Raw genomic sequence first — 11,663 nt, forward strand, 5'->3', positions numbered from 1 at the left:
CACCTGCTGTTATTTTTGTCTTATCTCTATTTTGTCCTTTAATGGGGTGATATATATCTTGAAATACATATCAGATATTGACCTCTCTGTCTTCCAGAAGGAATAGTTAAACTCTCTTTATTCCCAATGTCGGCCTGTCATTGTTGGTAAAGACACCCCCACAAACACATCCATCCTAACCCAATTGTCCCTTTCATTGTTAGTAGGCAGTACAACTTTTTTTTCACACTCACTAACTCGCACGTTTTCTAATATCTTTCACCCAAATTATCCCACGTTCCTCTTTTTTCCATCATTTTTAGTTTTTTACCCCCCTTTGACTCTTTCTCTCTCCTCCTCATCCTTGCCCAAAACACCACTATAAATCCCAAGCTCATTTCCTCTCTTTACTCCCACCATTATCACAAACCCAACACAAGAGTCTTTAACTTTATAATAAGAAAAAAAAAATCTTCATATATAATTAAAACATCATGAGTTGTGTTCAAGGGTGGCCAGAGCCGATAATTCGTGTTCAATCCCTATCGGATAGTGGTTTGGACCGGATACCCGACCGCTACGTCAAACCATTGACGGAGCGGCCGGTGGTGGAATCCGTGGTGATGGACGAGGATGACAAGGTGGATATTCCCATGATAGACCTGGCAGGCCTCTTCTCTGGTGACTCGGAGATAATCCGAGCCACCAGAGAAAAAGTAGGCGAGGCCTGTCGGGTCTGGGGATTTTTCCAAGCTGTCAACCACGGTGTCCACCCCGATCTCATGGATCAAGCGCGCCAAACTTGGCGCGACTTCTTCCACCAACCCATGGAGGAGAAACAAAAACATGCCAACGACCCCAAAACTTATGAAGGGTATGGAAGTAGGCTTGGGGTTGAGAAAGGTGCTGTTCTTGATTGGAGTGATTATTATTTCCTTCATTATCTCCCTTCTAATTTGAAGGACCACACCAAATGGCCTGCTCAGCCTCCTCATCACAGGTACATACCATTAATATTTTACTTCCTTTTTCGTCTATCAAAATTATTACAGTATAAAAAAAAAATAAAAAATCAAAGGTCTTGCACACATATTTATAATTTTATTTTTTTATTCAAAAAATATGAGGTCATTTTGTCCTAAAAGAATTTATAGGATCACCTGTAAAAAGGAAGACGTGAACATGTTTTTTTTCCCTTAATAAATTATTATGTTGAAATAAAAGGATCACACGATCAAACGTGACACCTAAGATTTGAGATAAGAGTAGGGACGTGGTTTTTTACCTCGTACCTAGACAGGCACGTGTACATCCTCAAAAGTGTAGTACGGAGTAGGATTCATCTAAGAAAGTTATACTACGTACATAACTCGGAGTATTCGAGCTCATAATCATGACGTAGTTTTTAATGTCAAAGCATTGACAAAGTCATACCAATATTTATTTAAGAGGGGTGGATGGTTTCACAAGAGAGAAAAAACGAAAAGGATTCTCGTGATTAAATTATCTAGAACTTTACGCTAGTTTTTTGCTTACAATTTCAGACTTGTTTTTCAAACTAGAATTTTCTATTTTAAATTATTCCCATGTGTTGCTAAATTGTAGGAGTAACCGAGTAAGGTATAAGGTAGCTTAAAATTAAACCCCATTTAAATTATTTTATCACATGGGTAACATTAAATATCTCATTATTGTTTGTTTATTTGAATTAATTTGTTCCCCTTTTTCGTGACATTATTGCTAACTCGGGTAGGATATTATAATACTTTGGAGTGTATGACATATCAACGGGATTAGAGTATGAAAAATTAAGAAAATAATTAAATGAATCTTTTTTTTTAAAAAAAATGAGTAGAAAAAATTAAATTGGTTATATTTTGAGGGAAATAAAAAGAACTTTATAGTTTGCTCAAAATGTTCAAATTACTTATATACTACATCCGTTTCAAAAAAATCTTTACAGTTACTATTTGCAAGGACTCCAATGCAATATTTAACTACTAATATATCCAATTTCGTATGTGAAAAAATTATAAAAATTTGATATTCTAATAATACATTTCGAGGAATCTAACAAGATTTTACAGGTAACGTTTTGATGTATATAATGGTGAGAATTTACAGTCAAGATTCTTATACTTTGGACACGTTTTCCAAAGCGTAAAGAACTTTCAGAAACGGAGGTATAATTATGTAAAATAAATAAAAAAAAAATCATATTTACGTAGTATTATTTAATGAAAAGTTATACGGAATTCGACGTGATTATGTAGTCATACATGCCATTGTTTTGCAATCAAGACTCAAAATCGAAATTTTATGTATAATGCCGTACTTGAGCCAATATAGAGTATTCAAAAGATTATATGTTTTCACGATAGTTTTCTTTTTACAATTTAGGGTGCGTTCGACGTTGGCGTTGAGGTAACGGGTAGCGTTTTGTTTTAGTCAAGGCAGTACTTGTAAAATTTATAAGTGTTTGGCAAGGTAGAGTTTAAGTTAGGTTATAGGTAGATGTAGTGGTTGAATAGTTTTGTCAAACGTTAAAATTAATAGTGTTCAATAGTAACAGGTAATGTTTGATAAATTCATAGGAAAATTTTAAATAATATATATAGTTTTTTTTTCTTTTCTTTTTTGTATTTTACAATATCAAGTTATCAACAACTACTTTGCAGAACAATCATTCTAGTTAACCATTACTTTGATAGCTAACCGCCGACCGCTAAGTCGCTAATGGTTACTGCTACTCTAATCGCTACCCACTACTCACCGCTAACCACTACTCTTACGGCTAATTTTGCCGAATAGTACCTTACTTTATAACTATAGCGTCTATTCGATGAAGCATAGGACGGAGATCTAGATCACCACATGTTAGTAAAAAGTACAAAGGGAAGAATTGGTGGATAACAAAACATAGGAGCGTTCATGGTCCTCAATACATGGTTTAAGATGAACAACGTTAACTTGCTAACTGTTATGCTACTCTTAAATTTTACATTAATTTTGGTCCTCACTATTCCACCTTTTAAAGTTCAATTATAATGGATACTTGTGGTGCTAAATGGATTACCCGTACATTGCCATCTTCAATGTTGCCCAAAATGTTATCACTTTGGGCCACTCTTTGTGGTGTATGAAGTGCCATCCAACATTACACAATCATATGATCCATGTTATTTTTTTTTGGTGTGTGTATAATTAAAGTGTTTACCGCCAACAACAGTGACTAACTCTCTCACCCAGCGTGCTCCAATTAAGTATAAAATGCTGACCAACTAGCTGTTTTAATTCCAAAGTTTGGGTATGCCAAGACCAACTTGGTTATGATCCATGTTAATTAGTAATCACTTAATCATGATTTAATTAGCTAATTAGCGTGCACCTTTGTAAAATTAGACGTAAAAGATTGTTCCATCACTTTAATAATATAGTAATGTTTCAATATAATGTGTGTAAAATGCAGGGAGGTGGTCGAGGAATACTTAGGAGAAGTGGTTAAATTAGGTCAAAGATTAATGAAAGTTTTCTCGTCTAACCTTGGGTTAGAGGAAGATTATCTTCAAAATGCTTTTGGAGGGGAGGATAATGGAGCTTGCTTAAGGGTTAATTTTTACCCCAAATGTCCACAACCTGATTTGACCCTTGGACTGTCTTCTCATTCGGATCCGGGTGGTTTAACCATTTTGCTGCCAGATCACGATGTACCGGGTCTCCAAGTCCGTAGAGGTGACAAATGGATAACCGTCAAACCTGCTCAACATGCCTTTATCATCAACATTGGCGACCAAATCCAGGTACATTATTAATAATATTATTTTGACATTGACATAATCATACATTAAATAGAAGAAGTTTATAAAGTACTACTCATATAAACTTTATTAGCTCTTATAAATCTAGTAAAATAGCAACAGTAAAAGATAATAATCTCTTTTTCTTACTGCAAAAGAGTTACTATAAATAGAAACGTATAAGATTAGTCAATCTAGCATCTTTAATTTTCCTAGTTGTTAATCTTCGATTTAATTATTAATCGAACCATCATAATTGATGAAAATTTCTTTGTAGCAATAATAAATTATATTTAGCTGAAAGCGTTGATTGATCATGGTAGTTGTTATCTTCCACCACTTTCTTTTTAGCTTAGCTTAGTCAAATCACATTTGTAAAACGTGTTATTTTGGGAACAACCGATAAGTTCTTATCTTGTTATTTTGTGTACTATATGCTCTCACTATCTTATACGACGCAGACTTTGAAATTCTAACTCATTTATCTCATAGTTATCCTCATCTATATACGTACATTTTTCCAAATTTCAAATGGCACAAATGTTAAGGAAAAACATAAGAAATTAAGAAGTACCACGGGTCTACAAGAGGGGAGGGGGAGACAAAAGATAGCGATCATATAAGGTTATGCAAAATATTTTTAAAATACAATTATAGTAGTCAAATTGTAATTAAGACCACAACTTCACAAGTATGGCATTTTTTTTACTACATTGTTTTTCACTATAAGAATCAATTGTGCTGATCAAAATTTTATTTTGATGATTAGAACATAGAAATCAAATTAGCTGATAAAGTATTTTTGCAACGATGGTAGATTGACGTTTTCTAAATTGTCAATTTTTACAATTAGAACTTATTTTTATTAATGATAGATATTCATCAACTAATCATACTTTGTACTTGATAAAAGAAAATAAAGATTATTATTGTGACAGTAATTTAGTAACCTACATTTAAATTTCATATCATAAAACTCAAATTTTTTTAATTAATTATTAACCAATCCCATTCGAGGACCCAAATTTGTTGTTTAATCTATTGAGGAAGAAAGAAATGCAACGTTGAGCTTTTTTATTGGACAATATAATGACAGATTGACATCTATCTCATAAGGTGCCTTAACTTTTACGTAGTTTCACCTTTTGGATGATATCTTGTCTCTGTAGACATTGTTATATAGACATAAAGTTAACTCGATTGGTACCCTTCTTATTTTGTGCAAATGCGGAAACCTAATTAGACAAAATTAAAATTATTATAAAATTGGAGTTTTGGAATCTAAGTAGACATGAAATATTATTATTTTATATAGAAAAGGGAAGATATGTGTAGAATGTTTTTCCTATCATTGGCTGTGACAAAATGCCAATATACGTTCTCAACTTTCTATTACCTTGATGATTCCATCATGAAAATGGGTATTGATGAATTTCTATTCTGTAAGTAGGGGTTGGAACGTAATCTGCACTTGATCAATAACCGAACCATCCGAATTGAATATATGGAAAATCAGATAAAATATGGAGACGAATATCGGCTGGTTCGGTGATAGATCTGGCCAGATTCGGGAGAAGGTTCATCTAACCTGTCACCCGATAGGGACATGCGTTAGGCTATATTAGTACTCTGAATTGATTTTTAATGCACATATGCTTTAACTAAACAGTACGTTAAGAGATTATTTAGATTGATTTAAGGTACCTAGTAAGATCCAATTTTTTCAGAGGTTATCTTATTAGACGTGATAATTAATCAGATTATGTGAACAATTTATAAAGGTGGTGAAAGCAATAAAAAGTTATACACTTTACATTGTCAACCCTGTCTATAAAGGAACTAATGAGGTCATTATAGTAAATGACCTTCTAGTGTCCCCCGAGAATAGTTTAAAACGTCCCAACTACTTACAAGTTATATTAACATTAATTGTAAAATAAAATATAAAGATATAAAGGGAATTATTCAATCAAATTTAATCACTTCCGGTAAAAGTCGAAAATAAAAAAGGAAAATCACAATCATAATAAAAATTAATCCTCCAATTGTTTTGATGCCTACTTTTTCTTTAGAGAGACTTTGTCAATATTTTTGTATATAAGTTTTGATTTCTTATTTTTTTTTTTTACACGCATCGCATGCATATAAGACTAGTGAATGAAAAAGCTAACCGTTAAACTTTCATATTTTATTCCGTAAGTAAATTATTGGAGTACGTAACCGTAAATTATTGGAGTACTACGTATAGAGTACAAAGTACCAAGTACTCCGTATTGGATAAGAAAGCAACAATTAACGTTTCACATCATTGTTACATGTAAAATCGATACTTTTATCGTCTTTGATCAAGGACATGGTTTTTTGGGTACTACATTGATGTGCATGATTAATCCACTTCTTTGTCTCACGTAGCTACGTGTGCGGGATTAGATCCTTCATATATCGAATAGGAAATAATTGAGAAGATTTTTCCATTTGATTTTTATAGTTTTCTAGAACTCGAGGTGTTAAATTAATTGAATTTGATACGGAGTATAATTTAGTTTACTAATGTAGTTGTAGGATAGGTGATAATAAGTTAATAACTTTCTAGAAAGCACTTTTTTAATCTAAGTTGAGAGCAATTTTTTAATACATCACAGATTTAAGGATAGTTTGAGAAATTATCTACTAAGGAAAGATTTTTTTGGCAAAAAAACGCACCAAGGATTAAACTGTGTCGTAAAAATACATACAGTAATGTAGTAGCACCAATTTTACTATATGCTCCTGTTTTGACAAATGTTCCATACTTTCTTCTCCATTACGAAATACTCCATATCTTTTATGTTGTCTACAATATTAACTCCATGATTAAAGTTAAAAAAAACTTATTGTAGTGAAAGGAGCACTACGTGGAAAATATTGTACTCCCTCCGTTTTTTTTAATGTATCACTTTGACTTATGCACTATTTATGTACTAAGCTTGACTATAATTTCTTTTACCAATATATAAATCATACTCTGTATGTTATCATGTACTCCCTCCGTTTCTTTTTGATCTTCCTGTTTGGAGTTTTGGGTGGAAATTAAGAAACTGGAATCATTTAATGATTGGGTGTAAGAGTAATGATTGGGTGTAAGAGAAAATAATAAATAAATGAAGAAAGTAATAAAGAAATGAAGGAGAGAGTAGATATTTTTATGAAAGTAATAAAAAATCATAAAAGTGGGGTTGGGTGGGTGAATAGGGAAATGTGAATGAATTAAATAAGGGATGGTGGGGAAATTTATGGTAAAAAGTCATGTCCCAAAATAGAAACAGAAAGATCAAATAGGAACGACATTTATAGAAACAGAAAGATCAAAAAGAAATGGAGGGAGTAAAATATATTGAATTAATCACAATACATATATCCATACTATTAACTTTTTATAATTTCTACTAATAGAAAATTAATAATATTTAATGATTAAATAATACGAAGTACCATTGGCCCTTACGATTTTTAGTAATAGAAAATTTGAAATATTTAAGTGATTCATTAAAAAGAAGAGGCAGAGTAACTTTTTTTACCCAACGAAGTCGTCTTTTGGTGTAGTGGGCCTAGTGGCCAATCAGGCAATCACTCCTTTTGTTGGCCCATGTCCTCTGCTGTATGACTGTATCCCAAACTCCAGAGTTCATGTCCATCCCATCCCATCCCATGGAGGAAGTAAAAACACATATCTGATATGTGTGTCCAAATACATATCAGAACATAAGACAAAATAGGAAAAAGGACAAAAAAAAAATTAAATGGTACTTTTCTAAACACAAATGGTACTTTTTTTTACAGAATGGTATTAGAATGGTACTTTTTTTACATGAATGGTACTTCCTTTTTTGTCTTTTAGCTGTTTGTCTTTTAGTTGATATGTGTTTGTTGTTGCATGCCCGATATCCGCCTCGACGCACTCCCCATCCCATGTGGCCATGTGCAAGATTTGATAACTCGGTGTATTGGCCAAAAGTATTTATTAATGATGAATGATATGATACCATATGATATAAGTTTATTAATATTATATTTTATAAAATGAAACGTGCATAAACAAGTTGCATACTGAAAGTGATCAACTTGTCCCGTTGTTAGGCACAAATATCATTTGTGAAAAAAACACCAAGAGTAGAAATACTACAGTCACGACTTTCTATTTTGGCTTGCACTAGTTGGTAACTTTACCTTTTCCTCAAATAGCACCTATCCATTTGGAGTCCAGACACCCCCCCCCCCCCCCCAACCCCCACACCCATACCCCCCACCACAATTGCATCCTATTGAGAATATATATTCCATTATAAATTTATTGATTAATAATCATGTCCTTTCGAAACTTTATTATCACTAATTAGCAAGTTATTGTTTGATTAATTGATGTAGGTGCTAAGCAATGCAACATACAAAAGCGTGGAGCATAGAGTAATCGTAAACCCTAATATAGAGAGACTTTCGTTGGCTTTATTCTACAACCCAAGGGGTGAATTGTTAATTGAACCAGCCAAAGAGCTTATTAGCCCTGAAAATCCTGCAATGTATCAACCTATGACGTTTAATGAATATCGTCTTTATATAAGGTTAAAGGGTCCCCGTGGAAAGTCTCAAGTGGAGTCCTTGAAATCTCCTAGATGATAGTACTTCAAAACTTTGTTTTTATGAAATCATAAGTTAGTTTATTGTGTATGTATTGCAATTTGTTGCTACCAAATGTAATTTCATGCAAATAAACTAGTCGTAATTATTCGATCATCACCTCTACTTTATCTCTCCTTGTTATTTTTTACCTCATCTTTGCCGACTTTTTAGAATAATACTAGTGTGTAACCCGGGCGTTGCCTCGGGTTTTGACTTTTATTTGGATTTATTTGTTGTAAATACGTGTCCACATAAATTGTGTCGTCATAGAATTACGGGGGTGACACAAGATTAGCGGCCGATTAGCAACATTCCCAAGCTGAAACCCCACAACCGAAAATCAAAACAAAGTCGGATCCTTTTCTTCATCATTAGTTGATTAAGTACTCTAAACATTATTAATGCATCGTTCACCTAATGGAACTTTTATACCCATTGGTGGTCCCTATCACATTTTCTCCTCACATGTAAAGAGAAGTTGTGAGAGAGTTCACAGTGCACGCGTGTGCATGTATATTGTTCTATAATTACTCAACCACTGTCAATGTTTCTCCTCTTACCCCGGGCTTTTCTTGTTTTTGAGGCTTAATCTAGGAAAATAATAATTGTACATTTATAAATGAGGTCTAGTGTTCTATGCAGGTAAAAATTGGGGTTTGGGGGGGGGGGGGGGGAACAGGTAACAATTCTATGCAGTATTAAAGAACAAGGCCTAATAGTAATGCATTTACTAAGAGTTGTTGGCTGAAGCCCTCAAGGGCCACGAGGGAAGAACAAGGAGTAGCACAAGCAGTTAACTTGACAAACAAATTGACAACTTGAAGTACTAAAGGCAAGATCGAGAATTGGTCCTCACCCTTAATTAAAAGAAAAAAAGACAATATAATTGCGGGATGTATAAAAGAAGTGTATCGTTAATGGTGGAACAAATGGGGAAATTTAAAGATATTTTTTGACAATTATGTAGAACTCAGTACCTTTTAATATACATACTACGTATATACAATATATATTCTTTGGTCGAAATGGGTCATAAAGGCCATGTAAATGAGGGCGGAGGATTCGAACCTGAGATTTATGGTACACAAGTCCTCATTGTTAACCACTATGGCGACTATGCCAAGAACCCATTGATCCCTTTTAATATTTAATATTATCCGAATGTGAATTATAAGTACACATTGGAGAGTTACTTTTTTATGGTAAATTAAATGACCACTTATACTGTGTTCTCTTCATCTTATTCATATTACTTATTAGATTAAATCAGAAAAATTAGACAAGACTAAACTAGAAAAGGCAAAAACCCCTCCCATAAAATATTCAAATCACACTATATCAGACCAGGTCAAACTATAAACTAGAAAATTCAGACCAAACGAGATGAAGAAAACACATCCTTAATATGCGGAGTATAACATAAGAAGAAGATCCAACTTTAGGCTCTGTTTTGTTCGACTTATTTTGACTTATTTAAGACAAATTAAGTTCACATAAGTTCAGTTAAGTTCAGATAAGTTCAGTTTAGATAAGTTCAACAAAAATAAGTTTTTTTAGACATTTTCACACATAATAAATTTATTTCAGACAAAATAAGTTTTTTTAGACAAGTTCATATAAGTTCAATTAAATTCAAATAAATTCAGATAATATAAGTTCAGTCAAAATAAGTCAATAGCCTTAATCAGTATTTTGTACAAGTCGATACTTTATTTTTAAAGGCACATGTAAAAGTCTATCTGATACTTCTTTAATGCATATTTTTAAAGGCACATGTAGAGGTATTTTTTAATCTGTATTTTTATTATTTTTAATTGTCTATTTGAAGTTATTAGTGATCACTGCAGAAAATCTATTTGGGTGACGGTGGAGAATATTCTAATTACTGAATTAAATTGTCATAACTAGTTTATGCCCCGGGCGATGTGCCCGATTTATAATGTTGATAATTTAAGAAATAATTTTTTTACGCACTATTTACATGCGTTGCGTATGCGAGTTTGACCTATTTTAAAAGTAACTATTCGGAGATCGTTTATTTTATTTGGATGTGATGTATTGTATGTAGTACGTATCATTTTCAGCAATAGTGTTCTTACTTTTTTGGATTGTTCGTATTTGTTAATCATGTATGATATCTAATAACTGTTTTGTATATATGCGTTATGATTCATACTCCCTCCGTCCCGGAATACTTGACCTGTTTTCCTTATCGGACCGCCCCTTAATACTTGACCTGTTTCTAAAAATGGAAATATTCTAACAATATTATATTATTTCTCACTCCACCCCTATTAACCCACCTACCCCCTACTCCATACAAAAAATAATTAAAAATTCAACTCCTACTCTCCCCCAACCCCACCCCTTCACACATTTCCCACTAACTACATTAAACTAATACCCCACTATCAACTACTACCTATTAAATTAAATAAGTCAATTCAAGTCCCTTAAACTCTGTGCCGGTCAAACCGGGTCGAGTATTCCGGGACGGAGGGAGTATATGCTAACACAATTGTTGACTCATTATTGAAAAAACATGTTCTATTATATGAGAAAAATGGACAAATTAAAAATGCAGTAAATATTCAAAATCATTTTCAATAATGTTAACAAAATTTAATTTTCTTGCAATCACTATGTGGTTAAAATTAGCAAATTAATTAATAACGTAAAACATGTGAAAGATAGTATAAATACACATTAATCCCATCCCACTTAAATATATTTAAATAGAGTTAAATACATAAATAATAGTATAGCTAAGATGGTAAGCTTTCTACTATATTTCTTGTTTGTTTCATGTTCTAACCCCAACAAAATCATTTTGTGTATCAATATTAAAAACTAATGCACATCTCCATATAATTGTTGATGTGGCGCCTTCTCACGTTCAGAAGAGGTGACACATGGCGACTGCACATGATTTGCCTTGAAGATTTAATAATAATATAGATTGTATGTGCCAGATGAATCTCTTCCTTAATGCACATTTCATCCTTTGTGTATGAAAATTGTTAAAACATTATATTTTTAAAAACACATTGTGATGAATTAATAAAATTTTACATGATTATATTTTTTTTATATAAAGTATATAAGTTATAAAATACAATCACCGTAAAAAAAAGTTATAAAATATAGTCAAATTTTATTTACTTCAACCCATAATAGAGTAAATAAATATAATATTATGAAATAAAGGGAATATAAAGTACGAAGTATTAG

General features: G+C 32.5%; 1 protein-coding gene across 1 annotated transcript; it reads left to right on the forward strand.

Moving 5' to 3' along the window:
• Positions 1-342: 342 nt before the first annotated feature.
• LOC110801683 (jasmonate-induced oxygenase 3) lies at positions 343-8,549 on the forward strand. The gene is made up of 3 exons (XM_022007083.2): positions 343-979; positions 3,449-3,779; positions 8,181-8,549. The coding sequence occupies exons 1-3, from the start codon at positions 474-476 to the stop codon at positions 8,427-8,429; spliced, it is 1,086 nt and encodes a 361-aa protein (XP_021862775.1). The 5' UTR covers positions 343-473; the 3' UTR covers positions 8,430-8,549.
• The last annotated feature ends 3,114 nt before the right edge of the window (positions 8,550-11,663 follow it).

Source organism: Spinacia oleracea, chromosome 1 (genome assembly GCF_020520425.1).
Source record: "Spinacia oleracea cultivar Varoflay chromosome 1, BTI_SOV_V1, whole genome shotgun sequence".
Classification (NCBI taxonomy): Eukaryota; Viridiplantae; Streptophyta; class Magnoliopsida; order Caryophyllales; family Amaranthaceae; genus Spinacia; species Spinacia oleracea.